We start from the raw sequence: 17920 nt of genomic DNA on the forward strand, positions 1-17920 counted from the left end.
GTTTTTGATATTAATTTTCAATATTTTTATGCAAATATGCGAATCAATGCCCCCTTGGCAAATATCCAGTTACAACTAAATATTTAGATAATAATTATTAAGAAAATACTTCTGAAGAGTACATTAATATTAAGAGTCCCGCAGTGGACTGGTCGTAAAGACACTGTTCCCAATCGAACACCGAAGTCAAGCATCACTGGCTGCGGTCAGTAAGCGGGTGGGTGACCACGTTGATCAGCATGCGTAGCTACCGAGGTTCGCTGTATCAGTCCTCGTTACCACCTTTATCTCGTTACCACCAATACCAATACCTCGTTACCAGCAATATTGGTGGCTACCCTCGTTACCACCAATAGAACACCGAAGTCAAGCATCACTAGCTGCTGTCAGTAAGCGGGTGGGTGACCACTTTGATCAGCATGAGTAGCGACCGAGGTGGCGCTGTATCGGTCCTCGTTAAACTGTTCTATCATGAAGTGCTTGACTTCCGCACTGGTTGTTGGGCTACCAAAGCAGGGGAGTCATCCCCTTTGCAGAATATTGAAACTGGGATGGCATGTCTTCGGATTATCCTCAGGGATATTTCCCTGGCCGTCGTCAATAGCCCATTGTGCAGCTCTAGTGAGACGTAAATAAAGTACCTACCCACATTAATACTTAGAATGAATCACATATTATATATCACTCATCAAATTAGCAGCAGTAAGTGAAAAATGGAAACTGAAATTCTGCAACATTTAGTTTATTTCTCTGCTGGTAGATGCTATAAATATTCTCTATATTTGTTTTTCCAGAAAAATGCCATTGAGATTTTAATTTTCTTCCAATAAAACTTCTTTCCAACAATATAATATCAAAGAGTGTTTTTTTTAAAAAAAAGAAACCATTACTGTAAATTTTAGTGCTTGAAAACCTACTACGCATTTGCATTTGTTCTAAGTCTGATTAAATTTCATCAACATAAAGATGAAATGGAAATGAGAGAGTGAATTGTTCACTTTTTTCTGAATTAATGATCTCCTCAATATTTCAGAAAAGGCACGCATCAACATAATATCCTTTCTAAAAGTTTAATCATCCCAGAGAGATAATTTTGGCTTTCGAAAACAAACAGTTTTTTACCTACTTATTTATTTTTACTTTTAGACAGATAATTTATTTGCGAAGAAACAAAGTAGGAAATATTTTGTAAACATATATTTTGTTATTTAAACATTAATGAAAAATCCTTCCTCTTTGGATAACTAATAATTTCGAATACTTTTTCACCTTATGCACCCCTTTAATAATTTCTACCATCCCTAGCCCCTGTTTCCCCAATACTAATTCTCGATCTCGATTTGAATTTCTCCGAAATCTGGACATCATTTTTGAAATGCATTTAACAATAAGTCAGAAAACATAAGTCATTACTATTTTCAACTATTTCTACGATTTACTACTTAAAAATATTTATTTTTAGTTAACTTTTTTAGTCACTTCAATGTTTTTTCAAGTATTTCCACCTCCTATCTTAAAAATGAAACTTCATATCATAAAAAATTTCTTCTGGTTGCAAATTTCTGAAATGAATTATTTCAATACACAAGTGGGTTAAACTCAAAACGGTTATGTTTTGAGTTTATGTCATTTGAGAATAATTATGAGTGTATAATTTTCTAATGACGATTAATATATAAATAAAAAAAGAAACATATATTTAATATCTTTTTTTTTAATATTCGAAAGTACAAAACAAGAATTTCTAAGCATGTTCAAAAAAATTTCTTTTACAAAGAAGCGTTCAGAAAGTTAATCTAAGAACCTGATGCTAATTTTCTCCTCAATTACAGATGAATAATATTTTCGGTGTCATTTACCATTTTAAAGTCCATTCTATTCTAATAAAGTAATACTTTAAACACTTACTTGCGATGAATTTGGCGTACTTACTAATAACTCGAAGTTTAATTTCTCTGGAGACTCGACATCCTTATTTTCAGAATAGGCGCTTGTATAATCATTCAAGCTTAATGTCTCTTTCTTAGTTTTTTCTTCGTCATTTTTGCAGTTTATTCCAGAATATGGCTTAGATTCCTTTTTCCACAAACGAGAGAAAAACCCTTTTCTATTGCGTTTTTGTAAAATCGGCGTTATCGATCTGGGTTCAGAACATTTTTGGTCCATGATGGGCGATACAGTTTCAGCCTTGATGAGCTGTTCCTTTGACACCGTAGTTGTTATAGGACGACGGTGCTTAGATGATGTACCAATTCTAGTTCTAGGAAAGTTTTTAATAGGCAATGTAGCACTTTTGTTTTCTAATTTTATTCTTTCGAAGGTTCCAAGTCTTGGGAATCTTTTTTGGCTTCTCGGCGAACTTGAGTAAGATGATCCCACTTCAGTTTGAACGAATCTATCCATTCTTTCTGGACTTCCAGACATTACTTTCAGACTAGAATCGGATTCAAAGATTTCAGAAGATCCTTCTATTTTCATAGCCGGTGTGATGTTTTGAACAGAATCGATGTTCGATTCAGTACCAGAGTTATTTTCTTCCACGCAATCGATGTAAGGTATGGCTTCTTTAATATCGTTACCAAATGACTTGGATCTCGATATTGATGCTCTTCTAACAGCCAGGACTTTTTCTTCTGGCTTTCCATCGTCCAGAGATATCTGGCTCGTTTCCTTCTCCAGTTTAAAAGATATTTCTTTTTCTCTTAATCTAGATTTCAACGATGGATTTCCTCTCATAGTATTTTTGTAAATTTCCACAGAGTAAAACTGATTTCTTTGAAAACTTGCTGGCATTGAAAGTTGACTTTGGGTGGTGGCGAAAGATGACTCACTGTGTCTTAAATTAGTTTTTGGCAATAAACTCTGAAATAAAATAATTCACCTTAGTAAATAAATACAAATGCAATCATGAAACTTTAATTTTAGAAAATTTGGACCATGTTAGTCCACACACGGAAGAAAAATTCTGGTAAAATTACCGTAATATATGGTCATGATATTTCTCGTAATTCTAATTAATAAAATTAATATGGTAATAATGTTACTTTATGACAATTGCACTTCTCATAATTTTGGTTAATAAAAGCAAAATCTATGGCATTTAAGCCATTCGTTTGGTAATTTTTCCATACATATGGTAACTTTTTAATAGAAATTCTAGTTTTATTACCACACATTTAGTAAGACGCACGAAACTGAAAAATAAATCCAACCAAATAAATAGTTTTTAAGCTACGCTTTAAGGTATTATGATAAAATTACCAAATTTTACTACAATTACCAAATTGCATCACATATTTTAAAACCATATATTGTTAATTTTACCAAATTCATTACCAAAGTGCTTCGGTTGAAACTGCCGAGATTTTCGGTATTTCCATAGAGCCAGAAGCGTGAAAATATTAGTACATTGTACAATATTATAATAGTTTTGACCCTACCTTTTCTCATTGTGTGATATCGTTCAATTTTTCAATTGAAGTATAACCATATTAGAACCAAATTATTGTGAATATTCATCCTTTTTAAACCTAATTAGACGATAGAATGACTTAACTTGAATAAAAATACGTTTTAATTTGTCACGTTTTTTTTTTAAATTAAAGCAAGTTTTTACGGTATTATGGTTAAAAGGTTGATATCGTGGTTGAAAATTAAATAATAATAATAATATTTTGAAATTTAATCTAAAAAATTCTTTATAATTACTTTCAAAAATGTTTAAATCTATTTAAAACGAAATCATTGTCTACATTTACATGATATATATTTTAACTTATGTTTGGCTATCTCAATTGAAAACAAGTATTAAATAATAAGAAAATTTTATTATACGGTGCAATACAAAGCATCCCATTAATAATTCAGAATATTTCTAATCCCTCAGGAGCAAAATATAACATATGCTTACTTTTGGAAATGTCTCTACGATGCTAAAAAGTAGTAGTTAAAATATTTAGTGTTAGATTATAAATAAAAGTTAATGTTATAGGGGGAAGTGTAACTGTCAATTGGACACATTAGGAAGTAAATAAAAGTTTTCTCCAGAAGTTTAAGCGAAGTTTAAATCGTCAAAAACTGACTCACGATCGTATTTAACACCTTAAAAATTGGGTCCGAGTGTAAGATAATTCCATAATTATAATCATAGATACCAGAGCCGTGATGGCTNCAAAAAAATACGCTTTATATTTCATTTAATGCAGAAGAATCTAATGAAGATCAGCTTATTTGAAACTCTGAAATGTCACACCCATATGTAACTTGGTGAATGATAGATACGTGATACCAAAAACAAAACAAAAACATAAGCACACAGCTGTTTGGCGATTTGCGAGACGCTCCTTCAACGCCGATAGAAATTTTCGCCAACCCTTTTATAATCTACAGTATGTTTTGTCAATATGCGAACCGGGTTTGAATCCCAGCGATGGCTCGTCGATGCGAATTCCGCAGCGAATTGCAACGAACACAGTGCTGACTTGAAATATCCTTAGTGATAGGCGTATCATAGGTAAGAGTCCCCTTGCCATTAGGCTAACCGTGGGAGGTTTATGTGGTTTCCCTCTCCGTGTAACGCAAATGCGGGTCAGTTCCATCAAAAAGTTCTCCGCGAATGCAAATTTCTCCCAATACTTGATCTGGGAATTCCCTTGTCTTCTGGATTAGGTTTAAAATTACAAGGCTACATTAGAACGATATTCATTACTAGTCGTAAACCCAAAAAATTGGGTCGGCTGTTCAACGCTGGTTATAAAACACATAGGAACCAGAATTTTTCCTTCGACAATTTCTACTTTTAACTCTTAAAAGTTATAATTTACACTTATTTTAATTTAAGATATTTCTTTAAAAAAATTATATATTAAGAGTAAAAATGAAACATTTTGCAACTGTCACAAATAAAAAAATACACATTTTTCAAAACATTTCGTGAAACAATTTTCTTCATACTTTAAAAGGATCAAATACTATAGTTTACATAATAATCAAATTAGAATTCGCTAAAATATTTCATAAGTAAATTTCAAAAAAAAATTATGCCCATTGAAATTTTCGTTACAAGAAATTGAGAACGACAAATCGCAATTTTTATGAATATCATAACTACTTTTACACATTTAGGTCAAAAATTCTCCAAAAATTAATTTTAGAAAAATAGAAAGCTTGTGATTATATCAAAACAACACCGGTTTTTAGCTGTTAGTTTAGCATTTATATAGGATGAGCAAAATAGTTTTTTTATGTGCTACAGTTATTTTGTATACTAAAAGTATTCAAAAAAAGTTTTCCTTCAGGAAATATTACAGAAGTAATTAGAAATAACTATCTATCCTAAAGACACTTTAAAAATTTTAAAATATTCTTTTTATTTTCAATATTCTATAACACATTACAAAATGCTAAAAAAATAATAGAAAAAAAGACTTGCTAATATAAGCACCACATTCTGAGTTCTGTGAATGATAAAAACTTACTTTTAACCCTAAAGGTGGTTTTATGTGTACAAAACTTGGTTTCTTGCCTTGATTTAAAGCTTCTGTACTGTGAAGTGACAGTTGATTAGTAATAATCGTCTGCCACAGGAGCTTAATCCCGAAAGAAGGAGCTCTCAAAATCCACGTAATCCATTGATTACGTTGACCTGCTGACTTATGAGGATTCTGTAAAACAAAATGTAACTAAATTTATAATAATGTACACATATCAAATGTCTTTTAATAGGTCAATGATTTAAAAGTACAAGAAGTAAGAACTGCACGGTTTTAGGCGTTCTGCTTAGGAAATGAGTTATTTATTTTTTCCACGTATAAATGCTAAATAAAAATTTTACCTACACTTGGTGCTATTAACTGAAAAAAGCTACGAATTTTTTTTTAAATATTTCTTGTGTGCATCAATAACATGATTTAGTCTGAGAATAAAGTTACACATGTTTTAATGTTTTGGTTGAAGCAGTCTAACATACAACAAAAGTTATTGTTCATACCTTTTTAGTACCCTAAGCCAATTATTGAAAACTTGCAACAAATCATAAAACTTGGAGAGCAAAAACTATCTTGTTTCTTAAGCAAAATGCAGCCACCAATTAATTTAAGTCTCCTTCCGATATTCTTTAATTAATTTTTCAATTCATCAGTAATATTTAATAACCCCATATAAAAAATTTTAAACATCATTTTTGAAAAAAAAAATTTTCTTGGGAAAATATTGCATTTTATTGTTCTTCAATAGTATAAAATCAGTTTATTGTTCCAAACCTTTATGTTCTGTAGATCTCAAGGGATTAATGCAGTAAGTGACAAACTTTGAGTATTTCTGCTGTAAATTAAGTTTCTTCTTCATTTGAAAGCAAACAGTTGTTGAGTGGAAGATAACCTCTCTTTAACAAAGAAAAAGCAAGATTTCAAACGCTATGAAGTGAACAGTTTAAGTGACGGTTGCGGATATAGTGATTTCACAGACTAGAAGCTTCCGAACAACGAAGAAAAACACAATTTTTTTCTTTGATTTTCAAATTATGAAAGCTTAGAAAAATGTAACCTTTATTCACTTCCCTCTTTAATTGAGAAAATAGTTTAAACTACCACAATCAAACTTTCAGAAATACTGCTGCACTACGTATTACAACATACAAAGACTATTAATGCTGTGCATCCCCATTTTAGTAGTACTGTTAAATAAAAATAATAAAATAATCATTTTTATACATTGTACACTAATCGTAACAGTATATATCAAATTTTACTATACATTGAAAATACTGTTTTACCTCTTTGGGCTTTTTAATTTACTAAAAATTGCTTCAATATGTCTAAACAACTTCTTATGTTTTCCTTAAGGTTTATCAGCATAATATACAATTTTTGATGCCTCAAGTAAAAGTTCATTTTATAGTAAGAAAACTGGCATGAACTTCAATTCAAATTCATTACATTAAGTGATGGAAATTTTTTTTTACTCTGGCCTTAATGAGGACTTAAGAGATAATACATAAAAATTTATATCTTTTTTCAAATTTTTTAATTGTAATCATTCTTAAATTAACGAGCATAAGAAATCAAATTTCAATTCTTTTTTTCCCTATTGTATATCTTAAAATGAAGAATAAATATTTGGTCCAAGCATTTTTTTTTTGTGAGTGTAATAATTATGTCTGTGAAAAAGATTTTAAAAATATAATTTCTAACTATTATTTTTTTAATAATTCCTAATATTTTTTTAATATTTTCTTTTTATTTGTGATTCGATAAAATATTTTTTATTAATTTTATTAATCATTAAAAGATTCGAATTATCAAACTATAGAACTTTATAAATTTATGAGGGAAGAGAATTGAGAATTTTACATTTTAACAACATCAAATAATTGAAGAATGTAAAAATATTTTAATTGTTTTTCCCATTATTATTGTGCTAATGTCAATACAAATTCGAAAATTATTTTATTTATTTACATATTTTTTAAATATTTAACGTCTTTTTATTTCCTCGTTCAATTAAATGAATAATTTTTTATCATGTTATGCACATTACTGATTCGTCAGATTTTGGTTACGTGATTTTGACGGTTATTAATTTGTTTATTAACAAACGTTTATAAACAAATATATTTTACTTAATTTTGACATAATTCCCAAAAATATATAATCTATAGGATGGTTATTAAAAAACATCATGCGTGTATTATCTCATGCTATGTTAAAACTTCTTCAACGCCCTATGTCTTTAATTCATAATCGTTCCATCATACATAATTTATAAAATAATCCCATGAACATCACGTTCATATCACGAATCAATTAATTAATAGCGTCTATTACTACAGACATAACCCATCACACAGATTCGAGTTCACTGACCAGTCATAGTTCAAGGGTTATCTGGAAAAGGACACACACAGGAGTTGCCCAACCATTTGGATACAACTCGCTAAACTATAATAGACGTGCTAAAATGATTTTGGTAATTACTGATGTAGTTCAATGTTTGCTTTGATGAGATTCTGATTATCCTCCTATCCCAGAAACCACTGCTCCAGCTTTTCTATGAATGACAAGTATGGAGTCTGTTAGACAAATCGTTCAGCTTGTAAGGACTGTTGTGTGTATGTTACGCTAACATTTGTAAATGAACTCCAAATATGCACTTGAGTTAATTGTTAATTGAAGAATCTGATAATGCTTGGAATCATGATAGGTTTACACTGGAATTCTGCAGTTACGTTCGCAAAGTAAATGAAGTCAATTTAGGTGCGTAAATCGAGTTTTATTTGGTTCAAAATAGCATAGTTAATGAAAGATAATTGATTGGTAATATTCTCTCATATTAAATTTTCATTAATCTGCAGTTTTGACAGTGAATAATTTATTTAATCAAAATTTTTGATTTTAAGCAAAATCAATACAAACTTAGCCAGTGCTAAGCTCTGCATTTCAATAACTTTTCTTATCATAAATTTTAAAATACGTAAATAAAAACAGTTTTCTTTTTTCACTTATTGTAAAGATATTTAATATATTTTACTGCTTATTTACTTTATGAAAAAATTATAAAAACAATGTAAATACGTTAATGAGCAATTCTACAAATAAATGCCAGGCGGCCAAATAAAAATAACTTTAGGGGGGGGGTCACGCTATTTCTACATGAATTTTCTTCTTTTTTACACCCTAAAAAAGCAAGAAAAAATCGTGAAAATCAAATTTTTTCTTTCTGACATACTGTAAATGACAAAACACCAATAAATCAGATAAATCTGAGCCATTTATTTAGATAAAACGATTTTTACGTAAATATAATATTATTATAATGTCTCTCTAAAATGTATTAATGGAGATTTCATACCATAAGATCATATTTTAGTATAAAAGACAGAAATAAAAAAATTTAGTCAAATTCGTCAATTGAAAAAATTGGGAAAAATTTAAAATTGGTATTTCGTCATTTAAAGTATGTCACAAAGAAAAAATTTCATGTTCACGATTTTTTCTTGCTTTTTTAGGGTGTGAAAAAGAAGAAAATTCATGTAGAAATAGCGTGCCCCCCGCCCCCAAAAAAAAACAAATTTTTTTTGGCCTCCTTATTGGCGTTTATTTGTAGAATTGCGCTAATATGTAATATAAGTATGTGCATGTAGCATTCTAAAAATATTGGAAATATGTAAAATATTTTATAACAAATGTTAAATGTCAATGTATCAAAAGGCACCAAAATTACAGGAAAGGAGATATATTTTCATTCAATATTTCATTAACAATAATTCGAGATTTAGTTAAAGTTACTAATGGCTTTAAATTTTTTTTATACTAAAGGATCAAGAGCTTATTTTCTATGCGCGTGTTATGAAGTGAAAATCTAAAATTACGAAAGAAAAAAAATTTTGATGCATTATTTTCAACACGATGCTCAAGCACCAATTTTTATTCATAAATTTAAACAATAAGAAAACTTTTGAAAAAATATTTGTTTCAAATGAAATAATATTTTTTCAATATAATTTTTTTTATTCAGAAAGACTATAGATGGCACTTATTAAAGCCGCATAGATGAAAATATAAAAAAACGAAGCATATATATATATATATATATANAATCTTTTACACAATTAATGGGTGTGCTGTTTGTCCTTTTTATTATGAATAAGCTTGTTTGTTTGATTTTACTTGATTATCAAGATAAAAAAAAATTTTAATTATGTCAAAAAGAATGTTGTCAAGAAATATCAAAAAAATCCATAAAGTAACTTGGACTCAAAACGCATACACATATTAAAAAATGGGAATAATTTTTAAAAAAACCATTACTCAAATTGTTATTATTTGCTGCCGTATTAGTTTTTTAAAGTAAAATTTAATCTTCAATATGAAGCCGAAAACACATCTTTATTTAAAATGGTTGAATATTTTATGTCTGCAAGTTTTATTTCATAAATATGTTTATGTTTCTGGAAAAGGAATAACTATCCTTACTTTTCTGGAAAAGTAATAAATATGTTTGTGACTTTCCCCCGATTCGTTAGAAAAAAATACACCTTATTTTAAAGATACTGAAATAGATTAATTAAAATATTCATAGCATGTTTTAAATTCCTCGTAAACAGCAATCGACAGAAATTTAGAAATAACAACTCAAATGAATAATAAATTATTCAACCATCAATTCTAAAACAATATATGTTTGAAATATTTATGCTTTAGAATTTGATCAACTGAAACAGATATAAGTACAAAAGATGATATAAGTACAAAAAGTAAAGATTTTCAATAAAAAAAAAATAGGTGGGGCACTCTGAGAAAGACGAAAGAATGTTTTAAAAACTTCAAAAGATGCTTTTTTAGTCTTCCATTAATGCGTTGAGTTTAGAAAATATAGAAAGAAAGATGTTGCCAGTCTCAAAACGTGAAATTCAAACCAAATGTAAGGAAAGGAAAATAATAGTTAAAAAAATGAAAAAGTAAAAGACACGGGTTGAAAAAATATGGAAAATGTATTTAAGAAAAAAGAATTTATTAGGAACATTATTAATACTCACACTTTTAGAATTTTCTTGGAGTAATGTTAAATAACATTTATTTAATTGTTATTTTGACATATTTAAACAAAACAGTCAAATAATTACAAATAATAAGATGGCATCCAAACTGTAAGAGAAAAACAACAATTTATTAACTGCTTTCACCTAATTCGTTTAAGCAACCAGACTTTTATCGTCTGGGCTCACCTAATAAAAACACTTAGTTCCATACTGCTAGACATATATTATAGCTATAGCGAGAGGGCTTATCTGTTAATCGCATAACCTACAGAATGGAAGTTCGAGTCCCAGTGTTGACAGCATAATATTTCCTCCATTCCCTTAAACACATGAAGAGTTTCAAGTGTCCTGTACTCCCCAATTTGTGACTAGTAGACTATTATAATACGATACTCTAATTCGCACATAGATGGCAGCACCGTAAAGCTTCTTAACACAAAAAAGTCTAGTATTTCCAGTCTCTTGTGATAGATGAAAGAACCAGATAAACTAATTAAACCACTTTCACGGTTCATTTAATAAAGCACAACTCAATTACAGCCCAACACCAATGCTTAATCGTAACGAGAAGCTGTCTAGCTCCAATGTCCAGTTAAATTTTTCATCGTTTTGAAACAATGGCAGTCGTAAATGGCTTAAAAACCATATAGTTTTTCATTCATGGTTTTTTAACTGTACTAGTTGTAAACTGTTTTGAAACCGTAAAAGTAAAAACTGTTCTTTACCTCTAATTTTGCTGTTAATTTGATGGGCAGATTGCCTCCAGTTATTGTACCGTAGCTTCAGAATGGAAATTGTAACTGTGTAATATAAAGTGCATTCTAAGTGCTTTGGAAATAGAAGGGAATAGAATAGTTTTAAAAATTGTTTTCAATAGATTCTTGGTTTAAAAAATTTAAAGATTTTTTTTTTGTTTCATCTGAACTTTGTGCTTTTTTTATCTCTATTTCTTCCTTCTTTTTTTTTTTTGACTAAACAGGTTCATAAAAATGCGAATTTTTTACCCTTCTAACTTGATGTCAAAAGTAAAACTAAGCTCAAAAACGCATGTTTCCTTTTTATAAACAAAACATGTATGTAAACACATGTTTATAAATTGAAGTAAACACTATTCTAAAAATACATTCATCAAAAACACGCAGGGGGATATTTTTTGAGTTACATTAAAAAACAATAAAATTTTCAAAAACTATTGAGAAAAATGTGGTGTCGGTATGGAGGAGGCGAATATGAAAATATGGACTCAGAAATGTTGTTCCATATTTTTACCCAAAAATGCGTAACAAAGATAAAAGAGCATATGCTCAAAATAATATATTTATAAGCGAATTTTTACAAGTTACATAATGATATCGTTAAACTTTATAACTAACAGTTTTTCCAATAAATAAGCAAAATTAAACGAGCTCATCCTCAACTATTTCAAAAGAAAGATAAAGTTATGGACTGTTTTAGACGAAATTGAAATGTTATATTTAATTAGTTACGATAAGCTGTAATTAATCTATCACAAATAAAAAATATATTACTACTACGTTATATGAAATATGGTATTTTTAAACAAATGTTTGTCTCATTTTATGAAATGAGAAACTAATTTATTTTTCTAGGTCATCCAGTTGTTCCACTAAACTAACGACACAGTCACTTAAACTTCAGATTTGTTATGCAAAAGTAAACATTCTTAATTTCCCCAGAAATATATTTCTAAAGACAGATATAAATTAATCTCGAACAATCATTTCTCTAGAGTTATGTTTGCTCGAAACAAACTTGGCTACCTTAAACAAAAAGAAAAAGAAGCGAAGGAAATAGTGCTTGAGAACATTATGTAGTTTTCAAAGCTCGATCAACACAGCAGTAGAAACAAAAGCGAACAAATAACAGAGGAGCTATTGTATGTTTACTGTATGGTCTCGTCAAAGAGTGCTTTAATATTTCTTTAGAACATTACATTCTAAAAATATGCGAGACGTGTTTTAATGTAATGCATGAGCATACAATGTATAAAAATGTTTTAAAGTGTATGCAAATCAAAAAAAATATTTTTCTTCAAAAGTACTCTCTTCGAACATTCAACGATCTTACATGTTATGAATTTCCAAAATTTATCATATGCCATACAAAGTTGGAATTTCCATTCTAAAATTACGATAAAATAACCGGCAACAGTCTCTCCGTCCAATTTACCGCTAAGTTTCAGGGAAGAGAAAATTCTTTACCTTTATGGTTATGACCTTTCAAAAACCTGGTATGGTTAAAAATTCACAAATACAAAACTATACGGCTTTGTAAAAATTCACAACTAGAGTGACTTCAAAAACGTAAAAAAATTAAATTTATTTGGAGTTACATTGGAGTTAAGTTACGTTTGGCCTTTTGTTAGTTAATGAACATGAGATTCAGGTTGTGGTTGAGTTGTGCTTTATCGAAAGAACAGTGGAATTAATTAGATTTTCTGTTGGTGCCATAGATCGTGAGCGATGGGAAATGCAAGATATTTTGTGTTAAGCAGCTCTATGGTGCTGCCATCTGTGCGTGAATGAAAGTTTCGTATTACAATAATCCAGGATCACCAATTGGAAAGCGTAAGACACTGAAAACTCTTCATAAGTGGAAGGAACGGAAGAGATGTTATGGTGTCTGAGCTGAAACGCGAACCCCCGTTCACCAGGTCATATAATTGACAAATCAGCTCCCTCGGCTATAGTATGTGTCCAGCTGCAAGGAACTATGTAGTTTTCATAAAGGGAATCTGCGGATAAAATTCTGGTTTCTTAGCCGTATTAGGTGAAAACAATCAATGAACGATTTTTCTCACATTTAACAGTATAAATACCATTTTTTAAGGTAATTTGATTTTTTTTGTTGAATATGTTAAAGTAGCAATTAAATAAATTGCCATTTAACCCTTTTTCTGACAAACTTTAAGTGTATAATAATCAACGATTTTGGATTATATGGATTTTGAAAACTTAATGTGTACTATATATTCATTTATTTTTGAATTGATAGAATTGAAAATTACAATCACAGTATGTTCGAGAACTAACTACATTAAGATTAACTAAGGCTTAAATTATCTAGGACTGCAATTAAGAGAGATTGAATTGCTTATGCTAATATCGACAAAAGAAAAATATAATATTTCTTAATTCACGAAATGTTCATTATTTAATTAAGACTTTTCTACTCTAGTTTAAAATAATTCCCGTTTATCTCCCAAGGATATAAAGTTCATAAATAGTTAATGAATCGCTATTAATTGAAATACGCCATCATGTACTAAAACTGAAATTGTTAATAAAGAAATTGATAAATAAGAAAAATTTATATCAATTTTTTTATTAACTATTTCATTTCCTGATGACTTTATATCATTAGATTTAGAAAAGAACATTTTTAGAAGTTTAGCTCATTTTAAAAAAGATTAATTAAATATGGTGCTTGAGAGGCCATAATGGGCATCACACATTTCCTAGCCTTTAAAATTTCTTTAATTTCCTAAATCTACTTTTTTAATCATTCTTAATCGAATTTTTACATAAATTAAGCCAGTTATTTAATTTTTATTACAATTCATAAAAAGCGAATATAATTATTTTATTCTTTTCTTAACAATCAATGTAACGGCTAGCGTTTCATTTAATACTAATGTAAGACTCATAACTTCACTGTCGCGACTAAATCGAAAACAAAAATCTATTTATAATTCTTTATTTCTTACCACAAAAATGTCTCAGTTTGCATTGTAATACTAATTCTCACAGTCTTTTTGGCAATTAGCTTTCGCCAAATTATTTTCAAATTTAATATTGATTAAGGGGGTTGGCTTTATTTTTTGGTTTCGTTATCTTTCGATAAATTACCAACCATGGATCTCTTTCCATGCTCCTATCTGTCTGTTGGGAACAATTCATTCACTTTCAGTTTCTAATTATTGGTGAAGGACTGGGGGGGGGAGGCTTTTAGCCTCTTAGTTCTCAACCGTTTAATTAACATGAGAGATGATGTTTTGATCCTTCTAAAGGACTTCTTTTTCATTATTTTTATATTTTTGAGTGTGGCTATATTCAACTTGATATTTACTTAATAAATTAATTTTTCCTAAAATGATTTTATTCATTTCTCTGGGACAAATATCCTAACATGATGTCCAAATTGAAGTGTATCTCACACGGCCAAAATATATACTTAATACTACAATGATGCTATCTAAACAAACCACTAAAATTGGATTGATGATCACCACCTTCATAGCGATATTGATTATTGGTCGTAATATGGTAGCCAAGTTTTACCGCGATAAAACAGTTATCATTTCTCTGAGACAAATATCCTAACATGATATCCAAATTGAAGTGTATCTCACAGGACCAAAATATATGCTTAATACTACAATGATGCTACCTAAACAAACCATTAAAATTGGATTGATGATCACCACCTTCATAGTGATACTGATTATTGGTCGTAATATGGTAGTCAAGTTTTACCGCGATAAAACAGTTATCATTTCTCTGAGACAAATATCCTAGCATGATATCCAAATTGAAGTGTATATCACAGGGCCAAAATATATGCTTAATACTACAATGATGCTACCTAAACAAACCACTAAAATTGGATTGATGATCACCACCTTCGTAGTGATATTGATTATTGGTCGTAATATGGTAACCAAGTTTTACCGCGATAAAACAGTTATCTTGTTAGTACATAATTCCTTTTTTTTTCTTCAGATTTTTTTTATTTATTTGAATTATTCAATAACCATTGGCATAGTAGTGTTTAGATTCTTAGAAATTCTCTTGAAAATCGTAACTATGTACACACATAAAAGAAAAAAACATGATTATAAAAAGCCTACAAAATACTAATGTTATGACGTCATCTTCGCGCTCAGACCGCGTTGACTTTACTTATTGTTTTTACACTATTCATGTGCGTGATGATATCCGACTACACTAATCGTGTATGTGATAGTATTTAAAAGTTATGCATGTTTTTACACTAGTCATGTGTTTGATGGTGTCCGAAGGTTAAAATATAAATTGTCAATACATCAGTTCCAAAACTGGTTTGTAAAAGTTCAACCCAACAAAATTTCGATTGAGATGAATCTCATGTTCCGGTCTCTGCAAACGTTTTTAAATGTTAAAATCTTTATATCAAATAAGGAGATCAAAAATCAACTGCATTAGTTTTTTTCCAGCAAAAAGCAAAAGTTTAATGCGAGTGGAATCATACGCTAAGGCCAGAAAGTTGGCAAAATGTATTTTACCAGAATGGACGATATATGGCTCAGTAAAATATTTTTCCATAAGGATTCATGAGAGCCACGATTACTCAGGGGATGGAGCGTTCGCCTTCACGTGAGTTGAACCGGGTTTGAATCCCAGCGGTGGCTAGTCGATGCGATTTCCGCCTCCGGCTGCTCCGACCACAGTACTGACGTAAAATATCCTTCGTGGTAGACGGATCATGGGTTAGAGTCCCCTTGCCATCAGGCTAACCGTGGGAGGTTCTCGCGGTCTTCCTCTCCATGTTCCTGGATGAGGTCCATGTTTANCACCGACCACAGTACTGACGTAAAATATCCTTCGTGGTAGACGGATCATGGGTTAGAGTCCCCTTGCCGTCAGGCTAACCGTGGGTGGTTCTCGTGGTCTTCCTCCCCATGTAACTCAAATGCGGGTTAGCTCCATCAAAAAGTCCTCCACGAAGGCAAATTTCTCCCAATACTTGATCCAGGAGTTCTTTTGTCTTCTGGATTGATCAAAAATTATAAGGCTACGTAGTTGAACATTAGTAATCGTAAACTCGAAAAATTGGGTCGGCAGCTCAACGAGGACTATAAAATAAAAATATGAAGCATAAAATAATGATTCATGAAAATCGACTTTTATTTTAATAAAAACAAATAAGAAATCACTTTCCAAAGAACGAACATCCTTATTCATGCATGAAAATTTCCTTCATGCCCACAAATAAATATTAAATCGAAGCCATTGTTCACTAATACTTTTACTATAATAATTTTTCTCTGACTGACACAATTTTTAGAGACATTTAATTAAAGTAATATCTTTTTATTCGAATACTGTTTCCCATTAATAATTTAATCTTAAAAAATTATTTTTAATAGAATAGTTACAGTATTTTTACTGTTGTTTAAAAAAATTACTTAACTAATCTCCGAAAAAGTAAAATTGAGTCATATTGTTTGATTAGTTCAATTAGCTATTTAAACTAGTTTTCAAACAGAAAAGTATAAAAGAAAAAATTTTCTAGCTTTTTTAATAGAAATTCGCCCACAGGGATTAAATACTAACGAAGTGTTTCAATTATTTCTGTATAACATGGAGATTTTACATTACATATTAAAAAAAAACATTGTTTTGAGTTCTGCAAAATTTTAATGATGTGTTGCTGTGGTTACAAAATTAAAATATTAAAAAACAAACTAAAAAATTTAATAGAATTTATTATGATAACAAAATGTAGTTAGCATCGAAAAAATATTGGAATCAGCAAAATGTAATTATTTTTACAATTGACAATTTTGTTTCTGAACAAACATAGAAGTAAATATTTTTATATTAATACGTATTGAAATCTACGCATAATGTAACAAGTTAAATATTTTATTCTAATGAATTAAGCAAATATGCGAGTATGATCTAGTTAGGAATAAATACGTAAAGTATATTTTTCCATGATAGTTATTAAGCAACTTTATAATTGAGTATAAACTTACATACTAACGATAAAATTCTAGCATTTGAAGTTAACAAAAATAGTATTGGATTGTACCATCCATTAATATGGAAGAGTTTTATTCAAAATTTCAAGATTAAAATAAAACATTATTTACTGGCTAAATACCCGTTATATTTACCATTGTATTTATCATTCACTAGCTAAATACCCATTCTTCGCACGGGGTGAAAAAAAAAGTAAACAATCTGTATATTAGAACTGAGCAACACGACAAAATCATACGCAAATTAAATGACATATATCAACACTATGAAAATGATAAATAATTATATTTATTATTTATTATATTCTGTCCTTCACGGTGGCTTTACGTTATTACATTAATCAAAACACCACCAGAATTAAACCATCAGAATAAAGATTAACTGTATTCAATATCATTTGGCATGATGTTGTTGCTTGGCACCAACTCATAACATTCAAAATTTACCCAAGTCGAGTAATTTTCTTTGGTGCTTTCTCCCTTTGAAGAAATCTCTTTCCACACTATCCATATCTTAAAGTATTGATTTAGTTTAAATATGTACCAAACACACTTACATAATTAATTGTACCTAAATTAGTTTATGGGGTACTTATTAAAACTTAACCAATTATTTT

The 17920-nt window shown here is 29.7% G+C and overlaps 1 protein-coding gene across 1 annotated transcript in view; it reads right to left on the minus strand.

The window, feature by feature from the left end:
- Positions 1-1698: 1698 nt before the first annotated feature.
- Positions 1699-17920, minus strand: part of LOC107451366 (uncharacterized) — a 62118-nt gene continuing 45896 nt past the window's right edge. The window contains exons 16-17 of the mRNA XM_071184632.1: positions 5478-5663; positions 1699-2862 (exon numbers count right to left, since the gene is read on the minus strand). Of these exons, the coding sequence (XP_071040733.1) occupies positions 1897-2862; positions 5478-5663 (1152 nt within the window). The 3' untranslated portion in view covers positions 1699-1896. The remainder of the gene's footprint in view (positions 2863-5477; positions 5664-17920) is intronic.

The sequence above is a fragment of the Parasteatoda tepidariorum genome, chromosome 8, assembly GCF_043381705.1.
Source record: "Parasteatoda tepidariorum isolate YZ-2023 chromosome 8, CAS_Ptep_4.0, whole genome shotgun sequence".
Classification (NCBI taxonomy): domain Eukaryota; kingdom Metazoa; phylum Arthropoda; class Arachnida; order Araneae; family Theridiidae; genus Parasteatoda; species Parasteatoda tepidariorum.